Source organism: Apiospora marii, assembly GCF_038362585.1.
Source record: "Apiospora marii strain CBS 49790 chromosome Unknown utg000011l_segment0_segment0, whole genome shotgun sequence".
Taxonomy (NCBI): Eukaryota; Fungi; Ascomycota; class Sordariomycetes; order Amphisphaeriales; family Apiosporaceae; genus Apiospora; species Apiospora marii.
Window position 1 is genome coordinate 1,285,248 of NW_027117382.1, and position 26,013 is coordinate 1,311,260.

At 53.7% G+C, this 26,013-nt stretch overlaps 9 protein-coding genes across 9 annotated transcripts; 4 read left to right on the forward strand and 5 right to left on the reverse strand.

Annotated features, from left to right (window-relative positions):
* Window positions 1-1,654: 1,654 nt before the first annotated feature.
* Window positions 1,655-2,384, forward strand: PG985_013459 (uncharacterized protein; the record flags this gene model as incomplete). Its single annotated transcript, XM_066833225.1, has 2 exons — window positions 1,655-1,805; window positions 1,900-2,384. The coding sequence occupies 2 exons, from the start codon at window positions 1,655-1,657 to the stop codon at window positions 2,382-2,384; spliced, it is 636 nt and encodes a 211-aa protein (XP_066677965.1).
* Window positions 2,385-3,466: 1,082 nt separating this feature from the next.
* On the forward strand, window positions 3,467-4,686 carry PG985_013460 (uncharacterized protein; the record flags this gene model as incomplete). The annotated part of the gene is made up of 2 exons (XM_066833226.1): window positions 3,467-3,844; window positions 3,919-4,686. 2 exons carry the CDS (start codon window positions 3,467-3,469, stop codon window positions 4,684-4,686), a joined length of 1,146 nt encoding a protein of 381 aa, XP_066677966.1.
* Window positions 4,687-5,570: 884 nt separating this feature from the next.
* PG985_013461 (uncharacterized protein) lies at window positions 5,571-5,970 on the reverse strand (the record flags this gene model as incomplete). Its single annotated transcript, XM_066833227.1, has 3 exons — window positions 5,571-5,638; window positions 5,740-5,881; window positions 5,968-5,970. The coding sequence occupies 3 exons, from the start codon at window positions 5,968-5,970 to the stop codon at window positions 5,571-5,573; spliced, it is 213 nt and encodes a 70-aa protein (XP_066677967.1).
* An 866-nt stretch (window positions 5,971-6,836) lies between these two features.
* PG985_013462 (uncharacterized protein) lies at window positions 6,837-7,384 on the forward strand (the record flags this gene model as incomplete). The annotated part of the gene is made up of 2 exons (XM_066833228.1): window positions 6,837-7,128; window positions 7,248-7,384. 2 exons carry the CDS (start codon window positions 6,837-6,839, stop codon window positions 7,382-7,384), a joined length of 429 nt encoding a protein of 142 aa, XP_066677968.1.
* A 795-nt stretch (window positions 7,385-8,179) lies between these two features.
* Window positions 8,180-10,247, reverse strand: PG985_013463 (Calcium influx-promoting protein ehs1; the record flags this gene model as incomplete). Its single annotated transcript, XM_066833229.1, has 2 exons — window positions 8,180-8,889; window positions 8,966-10,247. The coding sequence occupies 2 exons, from the start codon at window positions 10,245-10,247 to the stop codon at window positions 8,180-8,182; spliced, it is 1,992 nt and encodes a 663-aa protein (XP_066677969.1).
* Window positions 10,248-11,427: 1,180 nt separating this feature from the next.
* On the reverse strand, window positions 11,428-12,211 carry PG985_013464 (Ypt-interacting YIP2; the record flags this gene model as incomplete). The annotated part of the gene is made up of 4 exons (XM_066833230.1): window positions 11,428-11,548; window positions 11,617-11,738; window positions 11,794-12,009; window positions 12,161-12,211. 4 exons carry the CDS (start codon window positions 12,209-12,211, stop codon window positions 11,428-11,430), a joined length of 510 nt encoding a protein of 169 aa, XP_066677970.1.
* A 745-nt stretch (window positions 12,212-12,956) lies between these two features.
* Window positions 12,957-13,536, reverse strand: PG985_013465 (uncharacterized protein; the record flags this gene model as incomplete). The annotated part of the gene is made up of 3 exons (XM_066833231.1): window positions 12,957-13,024; window positions 13,169-13,285; window positions 13,458-13,536. The coding sequence occupies 3 exons, from the start codon at window positions 13,534-13,536 to the stop codon at window positions 12,957-12,959; spliced, it is 264 nt and encodes an 87-aa protein (XP_066677971.1).
* Window positions 13,537-14,531: 995 nt separating this feature from the next.
* PG985_013466 (Winged helix-turn-helix transcription repressor DNA-binding protein) lies at window positions 14,532-17,276 on the forward strand (the record flags this gene model as incomplete). The annotated part of the gene is made up of 4 exons (XM_066833232.1): window positions 14,532-14,541; window positions 14,722-15,361; window positions 15,433-15,726; window positions 15,785-17,276. The coding sequence occupies 4 exons, from the start codon at window positions 14,532-14,534 to the stop codon at window positions 17,274-17,276; spliced, it is 2,436 nt and encodes an 811-aa protein (XP_066677972.1).
* Window positions 17,277-18,795: 1,519 nt separating this feature from the next.
* Window positions 18,796-24,426, reverse strand: PG985_013467 (SNF2 family domain-containing protein; the record flags this gene model as incomplete). Its single annotated transcript, XM_066833233.1, has 4 exons — window positions 18,796-18,968; window positions 19,026-23,322; window positions 23,466-23,792; window positions 24,262-24,426. The coding sequence occupies 4 exons, from the start codon at window positions 24,424-24,426 to the stop codon at window positions 18,796-18,798; spliced, it is 4,962 nt and encodes a 1,653-aa protein (XP_066677973.1).
* Between the last annotated feature and the right edge of the window lie 1,587 nt (window positions 24,427-26,013).

Genomic DNA, 26,013 nt, shown 5'->3' on the forward strand with positions numbered 1-26,013 from the left:
AACATTGTACGTGAATATAACAACTATCAAATAACCTGGGCCACCAATCTTCAGCTTGGAAACTGATCATGAGAAAGGATGAGTCGTCGGCCGCGCAGCTTCGCGGGCCTAATGCAAGCCATTGGTGCCCCTTGTAAATAAGTAAGTAGCTAAAACCAGGTCAACCGGTTTGACAGCACTTAGACGCCCTTTAGCCCCTCCTAGACGATCCGGGCTATTCCCGCCTACCCACTCATTTCAACATCAAATGCCTCAGCTGTGACTTCAGCTAGGTAATCAATTGTCTCTGCTTGGGCGACGAAAAGTTCCACCCCAAGGGATTGATCTATTTTCGTTGACTCAAATATGTGCCTCAAGCATTGATCTTCGGATCTTATCCAGAGTGGCACATATCCCCCGCCGTCTGTGGCTCTTGGGTATGACTCCTTAGGAGGTCACGCCCTCGCCATGATGGGCTAGGCGCGTAACCTCAGCCAATTCCCTTGATTATCGTTTCCGGTGACCTCTCGCGCAACCGCAAGAGTACCTAAGGTAACATCATCCACCTTCCAGGCCGGTTGCAGCTGGACGAGCCTCATTACCTAGCGCCCGTCTAGTATCCTACTGAAATGGATACCATACAACCTTATTCCCCCTGCAGTGGATTTCCGATTCTTCCCTCCTTGGCTATGGGCGCCCGATTCCTGTGCAATCCCGCCGGCACTACCCCCGGCCGGGAATGGCTGGAGTGGCTGGGCACCTGCTTAGGTATCCTCCGGCTGCCCTTGTATGCCTGTCTACCTGGGGCCTTTCGTAAGTAGCAGTACACATACGCATTCTCCAGCTCTTGCCCTTTTCAATAAATGGGTACGCTACCGGAACCGCCTCGCCTATACCCATCCTCTAAGCTGCGTCACCGCACGGGGGCATGGCTGACCATGAATCCTGGGATACTGAGTTGTTCTCCTTGGTCATGTTGACCCTGGGAGTCACTTCTCCATACAGGGCTGCGTCTCATCCTCATCAAACCTGGCGCTTGCGTACCTTCATGCGGTCAACAAGTATACCACCCTTGACGGAGTCTGGTCCAATGGGGGTATGTGTAGGAAGGCTATAAGACCACTGCTAGTAGCGCACACTGCTATTCACATCTGCAGCCCAGCTGTATCACCACCATCACCATCATCACAAGCCTCATGCTCACCCACCCTTCTGGGCAGTTGATGAGTTGTATATTATCATTGTATCTTTACTATCCTGTTTACGTTTGACTATTCATAGACATTGAGTCGTCAAAGAGCTGTCGCTCTCTCCGTCCAGCCTGACCTCCACTATCTAAGCCTGCTTGCGGGTGGGATATCAGCTAGGACTCTTGAGAGACCTACACCGGCCAGGTCGTGTCTGCCTATATAGGGGTTAGATGGACACCCTTCGAGGCAAGGGTGGATCATCCTCATCGCAAGAAACTGTGATTCAACCCCTGTCCGAAAGGAAGACGGCATCACAAGGACAGGCTGGAACTTCCTATACCACACTTATCGGTTCTCCCACGGCAACGACTACTCCTATCGAGTCACCTCCTTCTTCACCCTGGCTCGTGAACGCACTATCGCCAGCTGCCGCTGCTTTCTTTGGCGAATCCGGCTCTGATTCCGAGACCCAAGCAAGAACCACCATGACTTCTGGCTCGACCAAACACCGTGACTCAAGTGGCAAGAAGCAGTCCTCGCCCAAATCGAAAACACAGACGGCGGATGACTGGACAGACGTCACTGAGCCCGTAGTAAGGAGGCGTATTCAGAACCGAAACGCCCAACGGAAGTTCCGTGAGTGACCCCCCACCGACTTGTTCTTTCATCGGGCCCCTATAATCCCCCAAAACGTATGAGATATGTGGCTAACGCTTCGAGGCATGATCAGGAGAGAAAACTAAAGAGCAAAAAGAGAAATCTGAGCGTGATGCCCTGAACCGGGAACATGCCGGTGGCAGCTACCAAATCCACGACTCCTCAGACCTGACAGCCGATGAAGAGGTGTCCGGGCTGCCGTGGGGCGGCCTCAGCATGCGACACGTCGTAGCCCGCGGCCACGAGAGCGAGAGTCGCCGCAGCGGCAGTGGGCACGAGGACCAGCATCATTATAATCATCATGCTCGTGGCGGCAGCAGCGATGACGGCCACCACAGCGGGCAGCAACAGCAGCTCTACAACAGCAGCCCCACCATGGCCTACGGAGACGACATGGCCGCCGCTGGTACCCAAGGCTACGGCGCCAGCTTTGACAGCAGCGGCGGCGGGGCTTTTGCAGGTGACGCCGGTGACGACTTCTTCGATGACTCCGCGTACTACTACTACCCGGACGTCAACGACGATGCAGCTGGGGACGACCCCTTCTTCCACGCTTAGTTGCTTTCGGTGGCGCTGACGTGAGAAAAAGGGGCGGCAGCAGACCGAATGACTGCATAAAAGTCGCCCGCCCGCCTGCGTTGCCTGCTTGCCTGGAAGGCAGCGCCCTCCATTCATGACCTATCTCTTCTCTCCTTGTTTTATTGTTTTGAGCGCTGGAACGGCAATGGCTAACGGTATTAGACTTTGGGCCTGGCGCATTTCTTCCAATTCTTATACGTACCCAACACTGACGTTTCCCTATATACCCACCTCTCCCCTATTGTTCAACTAACTCCCCTCTCAGGTATCGATGGATGGACTCGGGTCCTTCACCCTGGCTCTTTTCCCATCATACCTTGTATCTTTAAAGTTTTCTCCCTCTTTTCCCTTTCCAATTGGCTGGATCAGGAGGTCTACCGACATTTCTCTTTCTTCTCTGTTGTTTTTATGACGTACTTTTTAGATACCCCCCATCTGCGTCGGATACAGTTGTACAACACCAATAGACTTACAGGGCCCGGTGCGGCTTTGGCGTGTAGGACTACTGCTACTACTACCTCCTCTCCACATAGACAGAAGGAGACGGGATACAGACGTTGGCCCCTTGGCGAAGGGAGGCTTATGATAATGAATCTCCTGTAACAACAGCAACACAATACAATTTCAATATTGCAAGTGGTTCCCTATCGTGAGATTACTTACCACCTCTGTGAACCACGTCCACCGGCATTGAATATATGCCAGAAGATTACGAGAATGAACGTATCATTCTGTTCACGTCCAGGTTATGATCGGAAGTAAGTGACGTGAATGATTAAGGTGCTGTCAGTTGTCAAGTACAACCGTTTGATTCCAGTGGTCGCTTAACGGTTGTACCTGCCCTGCGTACCTTACCTCTTTGGTTCGTGCCATCTGCGTTTATTCCATGTGGGGCAGATCGACCCCACCCGAGCTACCCTGGATTTCGCAAGCGGTCAAATTTTCCAGACCGGCAGAATTTATTGCTCCTGCGATATCCCAATCCGACCGTATCAGCTGATTTTCCCGTTAAAACAGCATCTCCCACGGTTTATACGCACGCACGCATACCAATCGAAACCATGGAGAAGGCCGAAGCCGGATGGGAGAAGGGCGTGGATCACCAGACGATCCTCGCCCAGGCCGAGCGCAAGGAGAAGCGGGCCGCGCGCAAGGAAGAGCTGCGGCTGCAGCGCGCCGACGAGCGCCGGGAGAAGCGGCAGCTCAAGGCGGAGGCCAAGCGGGCGCGCAAGGCCAACGTCGGCCGCGCCGGCAAGTGGAACGAGGAGCGCCGCGCCCAGGACAAGCTCAAGAAGCAGGCCAACAAGGCCCACAAGGACGAGCGCCGCTTCAACCGTTTGTTGTTGCGCGCCGAGAAGCTCGAGACCCAGGCCGCCAAGCTGATGAAGGAGGCCAAGATCGCCCGCGCCCGCCACGAGATCATCTCTAAGCAGCGAGCTGTAAGCACCCACCGCCCCGGGTTTTGTTCGGCCTGGATAGATCAAGTTTTTGCTAATACGATTGACCTGAGCAGGAAGCCGCAGCCAAAAAGAAGGAAGAGCTCAAGGGCGACAACTTCATTTCTCTCGAGGGTGGCGATGATGATGATGATTCGTCATCTTCGTCCAGCGACTCCTCCAGCGATTCCTCTAGCGACTCTTCTAGCGATAGCGAAGCCGAGGACGTCGAGATGAAGGACCCCGAGCCCGTGGTCGAGAAGCCCTCCAAGAAGTCGAAGAAGGACAAGAAGCCCAAGGAGGAGCCGGCTGTTGCTGCTCCTGTAGAGCCCGAAGTGGTCGCCGAGGAGCCTAAGGACAAGAAGAAAAAGAAGAAGTCCAAGAAGGCCGCAGAGGCTGTTGCCGAGGAGGAGGAGGAGGTCACTGAGGAGGCCAAGCCTGAGAAAAAGGAGAAGAAAGAAAAGAAGGAGAAGAAGCGGAAGCATACCGAGGACGATGCCGACGCCGAAGAGGGCCCCAAAGAGAAGAAGTCCAAGTCCAAGAAGTCCAAGAAGTCTGAGGAGGAGCATGTTTCCGAATCCGCACCCAACAACAACGCCGAGGGAGCCAACGCTGATGGTGGTGCCGAGAAGTGGGACGTCCAAGCCCTGGAGGGCGACGCCGCCCGCAAGAGCAAGTTCCTGCGGCTCCTGGGAGGCAAGAAGGCCGGGCTCACCGTCGAGGAAGGTGCCGGTTCGTCGAAGCGCGACGTCACCAAGATCCAGAGCGATCTGGAGCGACAGTTCGAGACGGGCATGCGTATGAAGAATGAGCAGCAGGGTCACCGCAAGGGGCTTGGCGCTTAGATCAAGTCACCCCCTGATCAGCCATTCATGTATGCATTTTATACGGAGTTCTGTCGGAATCAAAAAGGAAGGGGTTATTGTAGCCAGATTATACCATGGGGAGTCACCTTGTTTTCACTCAATCTGAATGTTTACGCAATGCTGCTTACTGCTGGAATAAATCGTACTGCCCGCTAGGAGTGAGTACCTACATGATTGTTCCAATTACTCCTGATTTTGACTGATTAGATACTCGATGAGCGACATGCTTGCCCAAGCTAACCGTACTGGCCACTGAAATCACCTACCTCAACTTTAAAAGAACGTTGAAACTCTATATACTCCGAAATAGTGTTCAATATTTTCCATATCTTCATGGTGACCTGGTTTGGCGGCCGTCAGACTGGAATAGTAGCTTTTCAACCCATTATTGACTTGACCAGCTTGTTTTCACAACCGTACGATTGCGCATGTTTTGTTCTGATTGTGTATTAAAATATCAAGCAAATGACACGCTCCGATGAGACTAGGTCTCTAAGCCAGATGGTAAGAAAAGTTGAATGTGAGGCAGATTTAACCCCTAGCCCCTGATCCAGTGTTGCAATGGACCGGCTGGTACCTGCTGCCCTGTGAATGGCATGATTTTCCCCAGATAGATCTGCTTCTCTGTTACATTCCCCCCCTTCTACCAAGGCCGCTTCTGGCTATGGCCCTGACAATTCACTTTTGGTCCCCGTCGCATTTCCCGCGGACCTCGAGTCTGAAAGGAGTCGAGAGCAGCAAACACTTGAATGGCCGGTGGTCAATGATTGGTTATTCCTCTCCAGGTTCTTCCCACTCGGCCAGGCCAAGGTAATAAATAGTTCCTCAAACGGTCGAGTATGTACTCGGTTCACCCTCGCTCTCTATCGGAAGAAGACGCGCTGGATCAGTTCGAAGATCAGACCGCCGAAGACGACGAAACCGAGGAGGACTGTGTGTCGCGCAGTTACGTTAGTCGGCGTGGCACAAAAACTACCGTAGTTGCGCAGCAAAGGGAAAAGGGAAAGGGGCAAAGGGGTTTGTGTGACTTACCCAGCCATATGGGCGAGATGGGGGCCTTGGAGACGGTCTTCTGGTGCTGGTGCTTCTTGATGGCATCCTCGGACTTGCCCCGGCGGGCTTCCTGCTCCTTTGCGAACTTGGCGTTGCGGCGCCTTTGCTCGGGTGTTTGGGCCTGGGGGGTTTTCAGTGTTAGCTGTCTGCTCTGCATAAGGTGGTGGCATAAAGAACCGAGCTGCGCGACACAGGCAAGCAACATACCATTGTGAATGTGGGTGTGGTTGGTCGAGAGGAATATGCTCGTGTGCGTCGTGTCGCAAGTAGAGGAACTTGGTAGGCAGTGGTGATGCTCAAGACAACCTCACTAAGTATTGTGCCGTGGTCGAACTTATAGCCCGTCGCAATTGGGTATTCCAGGAGCTTCGAATAGAGTCGCAGGACAGATTGCCTTCAAGAAGTATGACTGTCACGTCGCTGGCAGGGGGGACGAGGGGGAGAGAGTGTTTGAGGGAAAAGGAAGGGATGTGAGTAATAGGAAATCGGATTTTGGGGATATCTGGTCTCTATTCCCATGTAGAATTACGTGCAGTAAGTAACCTTCCTTTCTTAGCACCTTTGGCTCCAAATGGGCAATGTGTACTCTCCGAACCGCGCTGGGCGCACGCCGAGAGAGGGAGGGCCAGTGGACACCTGCACCCTTTTTAGAGCGGTTGAGCGGTCGGTACCAACTGCACAGCACACCTAAACAGCCTATTGCCTTCAGTCGGCCAGCGAGAAGCAGGGATTGGTGGATCTCTTGTCCGCCGCCGCCGCCCATTTGCGAGGTTTAGCGGGAAAAAGGGTCCAGTTCAATTGTTCAGTAGAACGATTGATTGATCAACTAGCGCTGTTTGCTTGTCCAGGGGGGCTTGCGTGCGAGCGTGCCCGGTGCTTCTCTCTGTGTTCCATTGCTTCTTTTTTTCCCCACAGCGGGATCGAAGCTCGACTGAGCTGGTGGGAAACGGCTGGGAAGCTCTACTACCTGCAAGCAAACCTCTGACGACACACACGATATACCTTTGGCAATTGACACCGACGACCACACCACCAAGACGCACACAGAAAGTCTCGACTGAAAACAGCCCAACATCATGAACAGCCTCAACTCCATGCGCATTGCCGCGCGCCCTCTGCGCAACCTGTCGCGGGGAGCCCTACCAGCGCCGACGACGACGACGACATCGGCGCAAACCCGACAATTCCTCCTCCAGCAACACAGCCGTCGCCTCTACTCCTCCGAGCCGCCCTCGCAGCCCCAGTCCTTCAAGAAGACGTTCTCGCGCCCCATCTTCAAAGTGGCCCTCATGGCCATCTTCACGTACCAGCTGGCGTACTACGGCTGGAAGCGGCTGGAGCAGAACGAGACGAGAGAGGACCTGAACAGTAAGCCACACAACAGAAACAGGGATTGTTATCATACTTCTGTGCACTTTCGGGTGGGAAGTGAGTGAGTAGAGTAGAGTTGGAATGAAAGCTAACATCGAGATTCTCGCCATTCACAGAGATAATCGCCCAGCTGGAGCAGGATCTAGCCAAGGCCACCATTCCCGGCATGAAGGAGGACCTACAGGATGTGATAGATGTGCTGAAGAAAAAAGAGCTGGAAGAAAGGGAGAAGGCTAACCAGAAGAAGGCGTGAGAAGAATGACGACAACGACGACGATGATATAACTGCGCAATGCATGGGCGGCTGGCTACCTTGGGAAGGGCGAAGGAGATGGAACACAAAAAATCGGAATTGAATACCCCTTTTCATTGTTTTGGGCACTTGGTCGGGCATGTCGCCCTTTGAGGGGGGATCGGTGTCCATTACTGGTCGGCCGTGGCTGGACGTCTGCCTCGGTTGCTGCCTTCGGCCTTAGTTGCGACTACCATCGGGTTTTTGCGATTTGACGATCTTATGAAAAGGGGGCGCACGCTGGTCACGTATTACAGCTGGGCTGCTGGGTACTATTATCGCGGCAAAGACTTGCGTAGCGCCGGCGTCGAGGCCGCGGGGCTGGAGAAGTCCTGTGAGTTGACCGGGCATCACCGATCATCACATCATGCAGTTTCAGGAAGATGTGATATGGCCAAGTGTCATGGATAGCTGTGAGCCCCGTCTGTTGGACAGGCAAACTTCCCATCCTGGGTCGAAATTGTACACTATAAGTCCTGTACAAGTATATAGAACGACAAAAAACGTAATCGCAAACACGCTAATAAACTATCCAGCGATGTCAGGTTCGCCGGAGGAAGAAATCCAAAAAGACAAAATCATCATCTCATCCCTTGTAACGCCGAGTCCCATGCCAGTTTGCCATCTCTATAGATAAGGAGTCGGCCGTTGCAAAAGCAATTCGACGGCAAAGCTACCTCCCAAGATGAATCCGATCCGGGAAACAAAACGCCATTACTTCCATGCCTTCGCTGCCCCCTTTCACTATCAGATACATCATACCACCAGTGACAGCGTGCCGCCCAGCAGCCCCGCCCACAGCACCCACGACATCGCCACCATCACGGACGCCGCGTTCTTGTAGTGCGCCGACCCCGGGTAGTTGCAGGTGACGTCCGTGTTGTTGGTGGTGTGGTTCTCATTGATCTGGCCGTAGCTCGTGTTGAAGCCGAGCTTGCCGGGCAGCGGGCAGGCGAACTCGAGCGACGCCGCGCAGCTCTGCACGATGTCGTAGCAGAGGTAGTCGCACGGCAGCACCTCCTTGTAGGGGCCCGGCTGGACGTCCTCGTCGATGCGCGTCAGCCGCGAGCCGTTGAAGGCCATCTGTTGCCCGAATGTCGCCGTGATGTTGGGGTCCATCTTGTTCGTCTCGTTGAGGAAGGGCGCCATGATGTTGCGCATCTGCAGCCACGGCGCGTTGTTGGAGAACTCCTCGCAGCGCGGGATCGACACGGTGCAGAGCCAGTTCTTGTACGCCGTCCGGCAGTCGTCGCAGTTGCGCGCCAGGGAATACTTGCCCGCATTCTCAGCGTCACATTGGACCTGCGCCAGGGCCTTCTCGAAGTTCTTGTACATCTCTTTCGCGAACGCGTCGTAGTATTTTCCCAGGGCAGTGGCGTTGGGGAAAGTCTTCAGGTTGCCGGGCACTCTGTATTGAGTCTGGTCACAGAATTCCAAGTTTTGAATTAAGAAACAAGAACCCCCAGCTATAAGTAGCAGTAGTAGTGTTAGCAACAGCAACAACATCAACGAGAGCTGGTACACGGGCTGTCCTTCACTTACTCTGCGAGGTTTCGAAGCCCGTCTGTTTGAACACGATACCACCACCTCCTGGGATGTTGTCGTCTCTCTTACGGCCCGCCAGGGCGTTGGGATCGCTGGCCAAGACCGCCGTATACTTGGTGCTTGCATTGAGACCGCTGAGGAAGAATTCCTGTTTTATCACGCCCTCTGTTCCTCTCTTGGCTAGGCGACTGACCATTGTGTCGTCTGGCACGTGCCTCCGGGTCCCTCCGATCAAGGAGTACTCCTTCAGGCCACAATACGAGTTCCGAATGCCATTAATTGACATGTCGCCGTCTTTGAAGACAAACATGGTATAGGGGGGCTTGTCAAGCGCAGCATCCTGATCCTGGGGCTGCAATACTCCGCTAGCCAACAGGGTCGCGCCCGAGTCACTGTCGACCCAGAACACGTTAGGTTCAGAATCGGCGTCGTAGGAGTAATAAGACTTGTCGACCGAAGCTGCTACGTTCACAGTGTACGATTTCGTGTCGAACTCATCGCTCGCCACGTTGGGTGGACCGGCTATCGTGAAGTATACATCCCCGCGGAGGGTCGTGTTGTACATGACAGCGCCCTCGCTGAAGACCCGGACGTCTTGTTTCTTCTTGTCGGCCATGGGGCCCGGCGAAGTGTTGTCGCTCGCCGTGGAAACGTACAGCGTCAACTGTGGCGGGTCCACCTCGGTCTGGTCGGCCTTTCGCTCGGGCTGTACGCAGGTGTTGCCCGAGATCCATAGCGTCTTCGTTGGCGACTGACGCCGCTCGATATCCGATAAGTTGTCGCCGTCGCCTGCTGCGCCATCGGTGGATCCTTGCGCAGCTTCCGGCTTTACATCTCCGCGTAGTTCCAGCCGATTACTGTTGCTGCCTTCTCCGTCGCCCCTGCTGTTGACGACCGATTTGGCCTCGAAGACAAACGCCGCCAGCGTCCCCGGTTCTATATTCGTGTTCTTGGGGGCGTTGTTGGCCAGCGCAACCACGCCGTTCGGTGCCCTGCCTAGCAGGCTCCGGTCGAAGAGCCCAAAGTCGGGTTCGTACATGATCGGCTCATTGAAAGCCACCTCTTCGGCGGTCCTCTTGACCTCGCCGTCCTCTATCGTGGGTGCCTCCTCCAAAGAAGAGGAAGTCCATCCGTTCTGCAGGGCGTCTAACGGGGCCGTACTAAGCTCGGCCGCAAACGCAAATTGAGGCGAGAACATCAGGAAGTAAATGGCCAAGACGAGGCATGATGCTGCCACGGACGCAGCCAGGCGCGACTGCAACGGGCTGAGCTGCATCATGCGGACGAAACCCCGAAGGGCAGTCTTCAAGTGCTGGGGTGCAAGCTGGATCCCTTATCGTTGTCGCAAAGGGCGATTAGGCAGGGCGGCTTGCTCTCTCTTGTTCGATGAATGCGATACACGGGTACTTGTCAATGGGTCGTCGGCCGGGTTTCGTTCGTCTAAATTTATACAATCGTGGAATATTGCCCCGTGTACATGGTGTTCAAAAGACTAATGGGTTGAAACAGGGCATTCGTCTTCGGTGAGGAGGGAGTCGGTAGGCAATGCGATCGTCGTCCTATTTAGCTAGTCCAGGCACCGTGGGGGAGTTTCATAAATCTGGGGACTGTCACCAACTTTTGGCGCGCTTGGGGAGTGTCAGTCTGGCAGTCAATTGATGATGGAGGGGTGGGGGGCGCCTACGCAGTGCCTACGCAGACAGCCTAAAGCACACCCGAGTTAGCCACAGAATGTGGCTTTGCTTCTGACACCCCCCTTTTATCTGCCCAGCGGAAGTCCATGTTTGTTTCTTCATGCAGTAATGCAGGTACCCAGCAGCAGATCAACATGTCAAATGACAGAGTCAACCGTCAACCGCATTTCTATGTATAGTACTAGTAGTGCGAGCCTAACAGGAAGCTTCTCATGTGATCTGGAGCAGTTGGAGGCATTCGACATATTGGGTAGCGGTGAGATAGCTGGCGATAGTTAGCAGCAGCTACCACTACAGGCGGCATTCTGTCAAGGCGTCTAGGAACGTTCACAGTAGCGAGTCTGCTGATTGAAGTGGTATACCACTACTGCATGAGTCGTATACAGTACGACCGCTTGGGACTACTCCCAAGTATCACATTCAATCCACGGATGTCTGGAGTCCAGTAAATATCAACTCTATTGGCCAACTGGCCCAACTAAAGACCTTGGTCCTATAGTTCACTGCCGTGATATAATCTCAACCCCTCCCCTTTTTTTCGACAAGTGACAGTCTTCCTTCAGCTATGGTAGCCATTTCGTTACCGTGACGCAGCTACCAACCATCGTCATAGACTAGCGCGGCTTCAGCTTTCGTCATTGCCGTACCCTGTACGACTTCATAGTGGAACCGTAAATAGAGAGCTAGCACCCAAGGCATAGGATTAATTTGGCATGTGTGTATGCATCAGTACTGGTAGCTCTAGTGCCTCTCGATTAGGCCAATTTACTCGCCCTTGCCGAGGGAGTCGGCCTTGGCGCGGAGGTTAGCGGCAGTCGACCCGGACTCGGAGAAGTAACGGCCGAACATGGGCTGGAGGAAAGATCGGAAGATGAGGTTGGCGCCGCTGTAGAATGTGTTAGCCGGGTCAAGAATGGCCGGACGGCGCGAGCAGCGTGCGAGATAATTACTTACCCGAACATGGGCAGGGAGAGCCACAGAAGGAAGATGAACTTGAAGGTGTAGTAGAAGGGGAACCAGTACACGACGCTGAGTAAGCTCTCAAGGACCGTGAAAAAGGCGAAGACGACCCAGTACTGCGGCGCGTTAGTCAGGTGATAATCACAAGCAAAAGTTAGGGTCGCAACATACTGTGAGCCATTGTGTGTCGTCGGCCTTGCTAACGCTGAACAGCGCTTGCATAGAGTAGTAACCAGGGATGACGAACCCGGCCAGGTTAGTGAGCAGCTGGCCGCCGAGGTTGAAGATGATGAAGAAGAAGTAGAGCGTGGCGAAGCCGATGACGGCGTAGACCTTGGGAACTGAAGTCTGCTTCTCCAGGTTGTTGAGAGAAGGGTATTTGGAGAGCTGTAGCCAATTCGGGTCAGTCGGCGGTCGTGGCGGTGGAAGCATGCGACACCCTCCAAATTGATGGTTGCGCACCAGCGGCGGGGAAGCCGTGGTGGTTTTTTTTTTTTCTTCTTCTGCGGAGGGGCTTTCAAGGGATGGGATCACGTACCTCGCGGTCGAGCTGGCTCACGTATTGCTGAACGCGATCTTGGGCCGACATTGTGAAATTTGTTTTGTCAGAATATCGAGTTGTTGTCTATGGCTGGCTGTTGAGTCTGAGAATGAATTATGAGTATGATGTCTTGCGAGTGGGGGCGTTGTGATGTCAAGTTGGAAAGGTGTAGAAAGTCAAGAACCAACTGAGAGAGTTGGCAGCGTTAGGGTTAGTTTGGGCCACTTGTTAATTACGTAGATACGGAGGGAATGATACAAAGACAGCAGCTCAAGCAAGGATACGGTAACATGAAACTGAGAGGCGGGGGCCAACAGGTAGGAGCAGATCCGGACGTACATGCAGGTGATTCGGTGCCTCTCGGTAAGCAGCAAACAAGCTCTTTTTTTCCAGTGTTTTTTTCTCTCGTGAGGGGAAAGAGAGTAGGTAGGCAATGGAGAGTGAGAGTCGGAAGGGACGATTGAATCTTGGAAGGGTTGGGCAGATAACAGGGCAATCGTTAGATGTAGATTGTGGAGGGTAGGAAGAGACGGCCACACGGGATATACTGTGGCTACTAGTATTGGCCGTGGGTTGACCGAAGTATTGGAACCCAGCTGGAACCTATTAATAATACCTGGTCGCGGGTACTGACTACTAGTGACTGGACCGGGAGTGTCCAAGTCCTGACTGACCTTCGCCTAGTCACCTAGCCCGGGCAAAGGAGCTTGAGCCACGATGACAGAGCTACGCCTATGACGAACCGAGGGGTCCGTCTTGTGAAAGTCGTTGGCCGAGCGCAGACCTACCCAAGTCATACGCTGCCGACGTGGTCGTCCATCGTCCATCGTCCATCATCATGTATGCTGCTGCTGCTGCTACCTATTATTGACATGCTCAGGTATGTATGTACAAGTAGCAAACGTATCCTCAACTGCAGGATCTGCGTTTCTATCTAAGGAAGCCCCCTATCCTACCTAGCTGCCTGACCCAATGGATCTCGCCGTCGGTGGAGGGGAGACTTACCTGTAGGATCCGTGGACTCGTAGGGCGGTGGACAAATCCCAATACGACGGATGCCGGCAAGGACTCCGCGACCGCAGGATAAGGTATCCTCCCAACCTCGCAATATTCGGTTCCTACCTAGGTATGTTTTACCTCGTTTTGCTCTGCGACAGTGCCCGTGCGGTTATTTGCCGCCTTTCTAGCGAGAATGTTGAGCTTGCGCTGTGCATGGAACCATTGAATTGAACATTGGACAAGACATGCGGTGCGGGCCACTACATAGCGAAAATGCGGTGCAGCGTGCCCTTACCGTTGCAGTGCATCGCAGCGGCAGCAGCAGCAGTGGCATCAGCCAACTCGGCCTCGAGTCCGTTTCCTGAGAATGCCATGGTAAAGAAGCAAAGAAGCCGGTCCCCGTGGAAGCAGAAGACTTGCAAACGGGACCATATTAGACATGCAGCCTAGGCCGTCTATGCATACATCAATCAATCAAGTCCATGCTTTTCATCAAATGCCTACTCGCCCTGTGTACTATGCGGGCATGTATGTCCCGAGTATGTAAATTATCCCCAATGCCAATGCCCATGCCCCGAGTGCATGCTGGGCGTGTAAACAACACACGCAGCAACAGGAATTTCGGACTACAGTAGCTTGTGAGCTTCTTCTCGAGCTTCTTCTTCTCCTCCTTTGGATTGTTGCCCCGCCTTTGGCTCTGGGAAAGAAGGGCTTGGCGCGATGGAAGCGAGCTTCCAATCACGTGAGGCTGGGCTGCGAAGTTGGGACCGAGAATCGCGACCGTTTCTTGGGGTGTAGAGCCAATCGCGTTTCCCAGCAATCACGGAGATTGGCTGAAATCCCAGTATGGGTGGATCTCTGATCGGATCGACCACTAAGAATGAGACTGAGAGGGTGTACCTCTGGCCTTGTATCTTTTTTTTCTTTTTTTCCTCAGCCTACCACCAGAAAGCTGAGCTACCTGCTTTGCTTACCTGCCCTTCCAACCGCTGCTGTTTCGCCGGGACAACCAAAACAAGACGGAGGAAAACAAACCTGGACAAAATCTCATTGCCAAATTACCAGCCACAACAAACCTACAACACCCAACGCCAGCACGGTTTGTCACTTTGACGTCTCTCTCTCCCAGACGATCATCTGCCCGCGCTGAGCAAGGACCAAACCTTCTGTTAATCTGCATACATAATTTATACACTCGACGTGTTGTCGCTTTAGGCGCGCTTCACTTTGCTGGGCCTAGCTCAGAGCGAGCGTTGTTATCTCATCTCGCCGCATTGCTTGCCTGCTTGCTGGCGCCCCACCAGCCGGAGGGCCAGTGTTTATTCTGGCTTATCCAGTCCACTTGCAAGAATAAACATTGCAGCCAACCATGAACAGAGGTACGCTTCGCATCTGCCTCCCCCTTCCAAACCCTGGACTCTGAAGAAACTGGATTCACGAACTGCATGCATCCATTCGCTATCATTCTCTTTTTCATTTCTTCATTGGCCGACAAGTCATGATGGACATCGGTCCCAAACGTCGCTTTCACAGCGCATTTCCTAACTATCCTCGCGCAGATTCCCAGCCTCCGGATGCTGTTGCCATGGCACAGAACATGCCGATAAACAGAGCTCCCTCAAGGGCCTCGACTGCCTCCATACACAGCACCACCACCCAGCAACAACAGCAACAACACCTAGATCAGAGCTTTCCGGGCCATCAGTCCATGCAGGCTGCTTACGGCGAGCAATGGGTCCCGAATGGCCACCCCCAGGGGCGCGAGATGTCCCAGCCTGTTCACCAGATGCAGGCAGGCGAGATGATAATGAGGCCGAACTCCCAATTGCAGCAGATGCACCCCAGCCAGTCCTTTTCCGTCGACTCGGGCATGCAGTCGGCCGTTGGCCCCCCGATGCAGTATCCCCATCATGCCGTTGTGCATCACCACGCACTCTCCGGGGACTCCTTCGCAAACACCAGCTTCGGTGACGATAGCCAGTTGAACGAGCGAGACGAGAATGAAGAGGTCGATTCCCAGGGAGGCGCGGCCGCCAACTCGAAGCCGTCCAACAAGACGAGCGCCAACAATGAGCTTGAAATGCGGTCCTTGTTTCAGGCGAACAGACAACGCTCTCTACAGGATGTCGCAACCGAGCTACATGGCAACGAGAGGGGTCCGAATTCCGAGCGTACTCGACAAGTCTTCGCCATGCTTTGGTATGTGAAATGCTACGAGATTGGCATGCTGGCAATGCATGATCTTGTTCGTAACTGACCATCGTATCTAGGATCAACCAAGTTTGTACCAAGGGCAAGGGATCCGTCCCGCGAGGAAGAGTATACGCAAACTACGCCTCTCGCTGTGCCACAGAACGTATCACCGTCCTGAACCCAGCAAGTTTCGGCAAGCTCGTTCGCGTGCTCTTCCCAGGCCTCAAGACGCGTAGGCTCGGTGTCCGAGGAGAATCCAAGTACCACTATGTTAATTTCATGCTGGGAGACGATATGCCCGACGTCCCCGAGCCCATTCAGCCTGCCATTCCCCTGCCGGAGCAGCAAACGAGCTTTGCGCAGAGCTTCAGGTATGTCTTGCCATTGAGAATAGCGACATGCCGTACAGTGCTGACTGTCATATTATAGCACTATAAAAGCTCCATCGGTCGAAGCAAGCCAGTCCAAAGCACTGTTGCCTTCGCCCGAACCTCCGCAGCACCCCGAAAACAGCGCGCCGCCGCAGTTCACCCACAGCAGAACTCACAGCCTTTATAACCAACCCGACGTAGCCAACCTCGACCAGCTCCAGTCGTCTAACGCGAAGACCCCTTTACGCTTACACTTTGCCACGGATAACGATGAACTCATCCGCCAGAACAACTCGCTTGTATTGCCCAAGATTGAGCCCTTTTTGCCGTCCAACACCGACCCAGATGCCGCCATGTCTTTATCGGCACTTTACCGTTCCCATTGCACATCACTAGTCGAGTGTATCCGTTATTGCCGAGAGAAAACCTTTTTCCATCTATACACATCCTTTCAAGGGACTCTCACGATGCCTGTACAAAAGCTGTTTTCGAATCCCAGCGTCGCCCCCTGGATCGAGCAATGCGACTTTATCCTCTACCAAAGAATGATAGGGATCGTCTCTGGACTGACACTTCAGGTCGTACCCAAGCCTGTGCTGGACACGCTACGAAACATATCGGAGCGATTAGTTCCTCACATCCGTGAATCTTTCCAGGGCCAGCCGCGTCACGTCGTTCAAGCCAAAGAGGCGCCGGCAACCATATTCGCTGCTCTGCTGGATCGGGCGTTGCGTGTCAACCTGACTGCCCACGCCGCAGCCAATATGCTGTCTAACCCAGCGAATCGCGATCAAATGTACCTTGATTGGATAACGATGGTCAGGATACGCAAGATTGCAGAGTGTGTGCCCACCCGAGGAATGGACGATGTTGTCAACGTGCTTCTCGGCGAGTTGCGTGAACTACTGGACCCGCAGGGGATACCATGGGAGGTGGAGGTTATGACTCTCTACGGGGACATGACATCGCGGAATGGCCGCGTACCTTCGACGACCAGTACGGGCGAGGACAGTGCACAGAACGTTCTGGAGAGGTGGGTGAACTTCCTACAGTCTCTTCAGGGACGATTCTCCTACGCCACTCCCGAGGACATCGTATGGTGTGTACAGAGACTCGGCACCGAGGTGATGCGGGACCTCACCATTGCCCAGGGTAAGAGCTTCGGGTCTTGGTGGGTCACCAAATGCTGGGTTGATGAGATGATATCCTTCCTAGCCGAGCAGGGAGGATTCATGAGACTCAAGTCATCGCTGCCAACTACGACTACCCCGGCGGGGCGCTCAGTGCCAGCCAAGGAGAATAGTCGGCAGGAGTCACAGGTCAGCAACGCAAGCGAAGACTTCCACAACATACCCAACTTGTCCCAGCAGCAGTCGAATCGTGCGCCATTCCCCTCTCAGTTGGACACTCAAGGTCGAGACTCGCTGAGCGTGGGTGACAACCCTGATGATAGTGGCATCGGCATGCGGACCCCCGATGAGGAGTACCCTCTGGAAAAGTTCGACCCGCCAAGTCAAGACCAGTCCCTACAGCTTGACCAAGCCTACTGACCGAGGGAGTCCCGGTCCACTTGGATCATGCATGCAAATCTTCAATTCTTGTCTATATAATAGCATTCATTAGGGACGCCTGGTGTTTTGAGCACTGGTGTTGGGGAGATTGGGGTGCACTTTCATCATGATGATTTAAGTATGAGAGTACGACGGTATGACTACGAGAAAACGATATGCGGCGCAGTGGCTGGAGAGCTTCTTAGACTGGGATGTTGTCTCTTGTTCTCATTTTCCGATGGAATGTATAAACGATTTGTAATCTACGGCAGGGGGGTAAGGTGGGTGACAAGGCACGAGGGTTGGGGCTGGGCTGGGCCGGGAAAGTGTGGCCGCTTTCACCGTTGGGAACAGATGACGATCTTTCTTTCACTTCATTTTGGAGAGGACAGAGGGGAAAGCTGGGAAAACCATGCATGCCCATGGCCCAGCGACCGGATGGAAACCCCTGGATTTATTCGCGCGACCTCGTGTCGGAAGCTCTTCTTGGGTTGTAGGGCTTTCTATCACCAACGATGACAATTTTTTGATACCTTAGCGATTTGCGCCGAGTGCCTATTAGGCCGGCGATGGATAGTTATTGGCGATGAATCAATCAATGTTTGTTCCTGTTGCAATATGCATTTTGCCCATGCTGATTGATGTGCTGTCTCGTCTCACATGGATTGCTCATAGGAGTCATGAATCAAAGCAACTGTAATCGTATCCGTAACAGCTGCATTTGCACCTGACGGGCAATACGAACTAGCTATTTCGACGTATTCCTCGACCCCTTTTCTGCCACGAGTATGCAATTCGTTGACACTTATCCAGGAGATGGCAGGTCTTCGCACTCTGAAACACCAGTCCATAAGAGCCTCCCTTAAAGAGCAAGAACAGGCTACCACAGCCGCCTCTATACATACATAATGTAGCAAAAACATGTCGGTACATCTAAACAAATCGGAGCATGAATATATAGCCAAGATTCTTCTAAGCACCGCTTTCATAACAACAGGTAGGAAATAGTAGGTAGTAAGTAGTAGTAGTATGCTTGCTCGATGCCTCTGTCGATTATGGGCTTTCTAGCTAGCCTAGGGGGTGGTGGTGTGTGTGCCACAAGCCAAAAAAATAAACACAGGGACCTCAACGGGAAAATAATATCTAGGTAGACAGACCCTCCCTATCCCGTCAAAATGCTATGGGGATATTCGTCTTCTTTCTTTGCTCTTGGTTCCCGGGAAAAAATAACAAAAAATAATCAACACAATGCAACGCCGTGGGTCTCCCTTTTTGCATTTGGTACAGTTACACTTTTGGCACATCAACAACCTATCCATCCCCCTCCTTCCTCCGTCCTGGTCGTGTAGTGCGTGGCGGATGGATGGACGGTCTTGATATACCGACAGACAGACAAACAGCCACAACAGGCCCTCCTCGGAAGAGCTCTTGTTGTGCGGTGCGTACAAAGATGCCGGCGAGGCACGCCTACTTGCGGGTGCCTCAACCCTCATTTCCTTAATCAATACAAGGGATCAGATTACTCCATCTGCCCGTCTGCGAGAGCCAGTCTTTGCTTGGCAGTCTTCGCCTTCTTACTGCCGCCGCCACGGCGCTTCTTGCTCGCGGGTGCCGCTGGAGCTTCTTCGGCGGGCGTGGCTGTACCAGTGGCCGTGCCGGACTGCTTGTTACCATCGTCGAAATTGCCCTCGCCTGGAAAAGTATTATTAGTAAACGAATATCGATGCGAGATTGGCTGGTTAAACTCACCTTCATGGTACATCTCGTCCAGACTGACGGCTTCCCTCTTCCTCTTTGCAGCAGCTCCACCGCGCTTCTTGGTCTGCTTCTCGATCTCGCCGTTCTCGAGCAGCTCCTTCTCTCTGCGCTCGATGAGTTCGGCTTGTTCATCGTCGGCAAGCCACATGGCAATATCCTTGTTCCTGTTCTCGGCAGGACGGCGGCCGCTGAAGTCGACGCCGCGAGCGCCACCGCCCGAGATGACCACACGCTGCACCTCCTCCTTTTGCATGGCACGCTTCCGGATACGTTCCTCGATGGTGCCACGTGTGATGAGTCGGTACACCGTGACTTGGCGAGTCTGGCCCAGACGATGGGCGCGATCCATGGCCTGCGAATCAATGGTAGGGTTCCAATCACTATCGTAGAAGATGACGGTATCGGCCGAAGTCAAATTGATACCCAAACCACCAGCACGAGTGGACAAGAGGAAGATAAAAATCTCGGGACGGGTCTGGAAGTCGGTCACGGTATCTCGACGGTCCTCCAGCTTGGTGGAACCATCCAATCGGCAGTACTTGTAGTTGCGGTAGGTCAAGTACTCCTCCATCAAATCGATCATGCGCGTCATCTGGAAGTAAAGCAGTACACGGTGGCCCTCCTCCTTGAGCTTGAACAGCAACTGATCAAGTTTAGCAAGCTTGCCACTGTCAGTGACGAATCGGCGCATGCTGGGCACAGTGATGTTGGTGAACTTCGTCTTCTCGTTGTCCGGCTTTGGAATCATGGCCATGGGCGGGTACCGTTCCATGGGTACGTTTTGGGCAACCAGTGCCTTCTCTTCGACATTGCTGGGGCCGTACAGAGCTCTACGCATCGGTACGTTGAAGAACGTATCTTCCCGCTCCGAAATAGGAGTTCGTGTGCCCTCGCAAGTCACATCGATCGGCGGCGCAAGCGCACCGGGCAGAGCTGCCTGCTCCACTCGGCTCAAGCCGTTCTCCCGCCACCTGGATCTAGAGACGTTCATGAGATTGTCGAGAATGCCCTCGCTTGTCACCTCCGCAAGAGCCCGGCGGTCGGATCGAGCCGATATCTGAAGGAGCGCGTGTGCCGGCGTGTAGTTCTTTTCCTCGGGCTCGTTGTAGACAACATTGAGGAGTCCCAACCGGTTCTCTTTCCTGACAAGATCGGCAGCACGTGTGAAGACATCGGCATGGCTAGCCTTATAAGCCTCCTGTGGACTGGCGTCGGCGAAGCGAAGGAACGAGAAGGCCTCTTGGCCACTTTCGCTGTCGCGAATGTTGTCAGGTGTCCAGATGTTCATCATGTGGTTCAGGTATTTATTCCTGAACCCAGCTCTCGCATTGTCCTTACTGGCCTTGTAAAGCCGTCCTCCATCCGTCCACACCAGGCGCGGCAAGTTGTACTCGATCAGACTGCGTGTCGAGTATCCGACCGCCACGTTGGTGCCTTCTCGGACAAACGAAGCTGTCTCAGCGAAGTAAGCAGTAGAGAATGGACTCGATGTTTCGGCACGCTCAAACAGATCCGGGTGATTGCAGACCTTGCGGAACTGCATGACGAGGTTCATAAGGGTTCCCGAGTCTTGGTCGTCACCCAATGTGGCCTTCTCAATAAGATCCATGATGCTGATCTGGTTGCGCAGGTTGCGGTAGTAAGCGCGTTGACGGTACGTGAGATCGCAGAACACGTCCTGCTCGATCTTGTCACCGAGCTCCTTTTGTACATGTTTCTTCACACGACGCAACATGAACGGTTTGAGGATCATGTGCAGCCGCTTAAGCTGGTCCTCGTTGAGCGTCGTGTTACTCTGTGCGTGGGACTCGATGTCCTTCGAGAACCACTCGCTGAATTCGTCGTGAGAATCGAACAACGAAGGCATAATGAAATGGAGCAACGCCCACAGCTCCTGCATATTGTTCTGGATGGGGGTACCAGTCAATAGCAGTCGGTTGCGGCAATGGAAGCTGAGCAAGCACTTCCAACGTGAGCTGTTGGAGCTCTTGATGGCTTGCGCCTCGTCCAGAATCATATATTGCCACTTCATCTTCTGGAAGTATGCCACATCAGACACGACAAGCTGGTATGACGTGACAAGCACGTGGAAGGGCGCATCCTTCTTGTAGGTGTGGTGCTTGCGATCCCAGAACTTTCGCAGCACCTTACGGTCACCGGCAGTTCCCCAGTATGGGAGAATCTTGAACTCGGGGACGAACCTGGCAATCTCCTGCTGCCAGTTGTGCAAAGTCGAAGCCGGGGCCACGACCAAGTAGGGGCCCCAGATGTCGTGCACCTCGGCCAGATAGGCCATGACGGAGATGGACTGGACAGTCTTGCCCAGACCCATTTCGTCTGCCAGAATTCCGTTGATACCTTGCTCGTAAAGATTGGCAAGCCAGTTGAGACCCTTCAACTGGTACTCCTTGAGCTGGCAGTTCAGAAGCTTGGGTTGCTCGATATCGACGTCGCCAAGTCCTGTTGGGTTCTGGAAGTTCATCTCGCCGTCCTCATCCATGTCATTGTCCTGGTTGTTGAATGCTCGTGCCTTCTTCTGAGCCTCCGCAATGGCATTTTGCGCGTTGGCCATGGCGGCCTGGCGCAGCGTCTCTTCATCCTCTTCCTCGAATGTCAGATTGTCAAAGTTGGTGACCTTGTTGCCGACTGGGCCAGTGGGCTCATCAACGTTGACCTTGTGCGCATTCGGATCAGCGTCCGCAGCAGGTGCAATTTCGGGGTTGTCGGTACTCCGTTCAACCTCGTCTGTCTTGATCTTCTTGCCAATGAAATGAGAATACAGCTCCGTCTGCGAAATCAAGAAATTGAGCTTTCTCTTCTGTCGCGCGGCTTCTCGGTCGGCTTCCTCCTTACGGGCGTTTTCGATCTCCTGCCTTTCGGCAGCCTTGCGCAGATCTCGCTCCTCACGCTCATTGCGCTTCCAGAAGCTCATCATATCACGCATGCAACGCTTGGCTCTCGCCTGAAGATCTTTGGTCCCCTTGTTGGTTCGGAGTTGCCATCGTTTGGCCTCCTTGGACGCCAGAATGGCCGTCTTCTTGAGATTGGAGGCTTTGGTGGCATAGGAATCGCCCGCAAGCTTGAACGTCTTAGGAACATCCTTTCGAGCGAGATCGCGCCAGATCTGATCATAAATCTGATTGTAACCCTTGGACTGGAACTTGGTCTCCAGAGGGTTGGCAGGAGGCTCCTCAATCGCCTTCTCCTTCTCCTTGGGTTCCTTGGTGCTGTCTCGTCCTTCCCGGTCCTTGTCCTTGGTCTCCTTGGAAGAGCCCTTGTTGAGCTTGATGCGAATCTTGGTCTCTTCCCTGGACGGCAGCTCCTCGCCAGCATCGATGGCGGCCTGTGCAGCTTCCGCAGAGTCCTTCTCGGCTTGTTTCTGCTCTTTGGACTTCTTGGGCCGGGTTCCGGAGCGTTTCGACTTCTTCGTGCTGGCAGGCTCGGCATCACTAGTGCCCATGATGAAGCTGGACATGGTACCACCCTCCAGGTTTGGCTCGTACGGCGCAAGATTTCGTGCGGGACCCTTGATGCCCTTTTGTAGGACCATCTTAGTGGCTTCGACTTTCTTGTTAGCCCGCTCAGCCTCGCGCAGGAGCTTTTGTCGTTCAGTCTCGTTCGCAGTGGCGAGGGCCTTGGCCAGCGCAGCCTCTCTCTGCTCAATCGTGACTTGCATCGACTTTTCGCGGCGACGCTTGCGTTGCATGTCCTTCTTCCGCTCCTTCTCCGCGAAGACCTCACGCTCTCGAACTTCCTGCAGCGCTTCCTCGAAGTAGATCTCCTCGTACCGTCGCTTGCCGTGGGCAGCATGGCTGTTAAGCCTCCTGCCCATAACTGACACCAGATCGACTCGACGGTTCTTGCTATCTTTGGACTCGTCTCTTTCCAGGTTGAGCTTGCGCCTCTTGCTGCGACTGACGTAGTAGTCATGCTCCATGTCGAGTTCAGAAAGATCGATGTCATCTGCTTCGGCATCCAACCGTTCCAGGAGCTTCTCAATCTTCTTCTCCTTGTCGGCCGAGAGCGTCCGGGCTTTAGCCTGACCATTAGACTGTCGCTTGCTAGCAGACTTGACAGGGGGGTCCCGAGACGCGCTTGATGATCTTCGCGACTTAGACTTGGAGCCGCCGCCTTCCGAGTCTCGAAGCTGGGCCTCGCGACCCTTACTCTTGCGAGCAGGCTTCTCCCTCTTCTCGGTCATGATCGGCGGCCTTGCAGGTTTGGGCAGAGGGTCGGTGCTTGACAGGATGTTGGAGAAAGACATGAGCTCAGCTGCACGGCTTGGTGTCTAATGATGGGAGTCAGCTGCGATGTTTATTGACACGGACGGTCGGCCACGATAGCATCTTGGAGTTTGATGACAATAATAGGTCGAGGCGAGCATGGAGTGCTCGCTTACGCACACGTGATAAATAAGGAAAATAAACTTACACTGGCCGGGGCTGCCGCAGTGATGGAAGACGCGGCAGGCTCGGGGTTCAAGATGGATGGTAACGAGGCAGCAGGTGTAGAGGATTGATGACTCGTGGTTGATGCAGCTTCTGGCTGGGTGCGATGACGCGAGGGAGATGCTGCCAGATTTAATGCTTTGTTGGTTGGGCTGGGCGGATCAGCGCTGGTACCATTGGTGGTTTTGGAGTGTGAGCGAGGGCTGCGGCCTCGAGGTGGGAAATTTGCATTCACAGGCGACGGCGAACCATATCCATTGGATTTCGGTCGCTGCGTATAGCTGGTGCCGTAGGGATCGTTGCGTGCCGACTGTTGATGGAGGTGAGAAGGTTAGCGGTTGATGCGAAAACGCCTTTGGTTCCTGAGAGGTTTAAAAAAAAGAAATACAGTTGGTGTTGCAATTAGAGATGAACCATTCAATATTGCCATCGGCCAAAACCCCCTCCAAGGCAGGGCCGATGCTTCACCATGGTTCACCTTTTATCTTACGCATAGCAAACTCTGGTGGAACGCGAATAAGGTCTGCACCTCCAAGCAGCCACCACATCCACTTCACGGAGGGAGCTATGCTACAACACACAGAAAGAGAAAAACGGGAAAAGTGCAGAGGGAATTCTCGCTTGAGTACAATTGTTGTCTCCGACGCATCATGATGGAGTTTACGCAAGGTAGATTTTAAGGATACAGAATACAATGCGACACTGCCGCGCTGCTCTCTAAGGGGGGAGCCTGATAGGATGCTCGCCCAAAAAGTTATATGGGACTTCGGTCAGCTCACCTGCTTATTGTTGGACCAGGAGTCGGATGGTCTTCTTTCTTTGGTAGTATCCGTCAAAGGATCGTAGAAGCTGCCCGATTTCTTTTCGCGTGCAGTAGTCTGGTGGCGATCGGCCTGTGGTGGTTGTAGCGGCGATGCACCGTTCTTTGCGCCTGGTGAGGCCATGGTGATTGACGAGCCAGAGGCCCCTGGCGGAGGAGCCAGCGGAGGCAATCCGGTGTTATGAGTCGGGTACGGCGGCGACGATGTTGACGATAAAGTAGGCGTGCGATGCGTGGACGCGTAGGGGTCAAATGAGTGTGGTGGTGGTGGTGGTTGGTGATCGTGGTAATTAAGAAGAGGTGGCGGACGTCGCGTCGTGACGGTGGCCGAGGCCGACGATGATGGTGTTGAGATTAATGGGGCAGCATTTGATAGATGAAGGGGAAGTTGGTGGTGGGTGGGAATGGAAGAGGAATTTGTTGTGGGTGAAGAAGAAGAGGAAGGAGAAAGGTGTGGACGATGCTGCTGTGGATGGAATGGCGCGGGCTGGTGAAAATCTGATTGCAGCAGCAATTGCTGCGTTGACGCTTTTGTCGGAGATCTCACCACGGTTACGTTGGCGTTGGCCGAATTAGTAGTCTTCAACTCATTAGCATTGGCGTCCTTTGGCCCAACTGCCTTCCAAGTCAGAGCTTCGTCTCCAATTGCTCCAACGTGCTGCCCGTGGAATCCACCTGCACCAGCACCACCAAAAACACCGCCGGCAGAGCCAGCGTCGGCATTAGTGCTGTGTCTTGCTGTAGATCCCACTTGCTGTCCTGCTCGTTCTGTTTCAATTGCTGCTCCTCCAACTTCGTTCATCACTCCCTCGACAAAGGACGAGTGACGAGGTGGTCCTGGCGCAGTGGAAAGTCCCGGCGATGGCGAACCGGCTGCATGTGCGAATGCTCTTTGCCCAGGAGAAGCTTGTTGCGGGTGCAAAGGTGTACCATGCGATCGCTCCGATCTGTCATTGCGGCCGTCTCCCTGTTGCAGGACCGTCGCATGGAAATCCATCTCTCTCTAATGTTCTGTTCTCTTGCATTGGTTCTCCGGCATATATATAATTGCTTTTTCCCCTTTTCCCTTTTTTCGTATACTCAATGCTCCTGTCGTGTTGTGGGCGGTCTTGTAGTCGTCCGGGTCCGTACAGCGTCCGTTTTTAGCGCATCGCCATCATTCTTCGACCAGCATATGGGCTTGAGACATATACCCACGCGACTCGGAAAACGAGGTTCTAGGGACACAGATACCTAAGCCGGCCAAGGTCGTGGGGTCAGTCTCGCATGCACACCCCTCAAAGCGAAACCAGATGAAGGTTGTCAGTCTGCACTTGTTTCTGCTACGCCGCGCAGATATGGAGGTAACTGGCCGTGACGGGGGAGAACTAGGCGTCTCAGTCGATTACAAGTCTTTCATCGGAGCAGTATTCGATCCAGACTGCATGCGCAACGGGGCGGTATAGCACGTAAAGTAGCAAGTGAGTATACAAAATACGAAATGCTTTGAAATCTCGATGTCTATGCCGGAGTGGATCAACTTGAAAAGGGACAGATTCTAGTCTAGATTTGCTGTAAACGGTACCGGAAGGCGACGAAGGTGCAACTCCCCGGTGTGCAAGAGCTTATGAGAGGAAGGGGACCGAATGGGCAAAAGAGAGGGCATTGGCGATGGGCGAGGTATGTGGTGTGGGAAAGACGAATGCTCTCGAGGTTTGACCGGTTTCTTCTA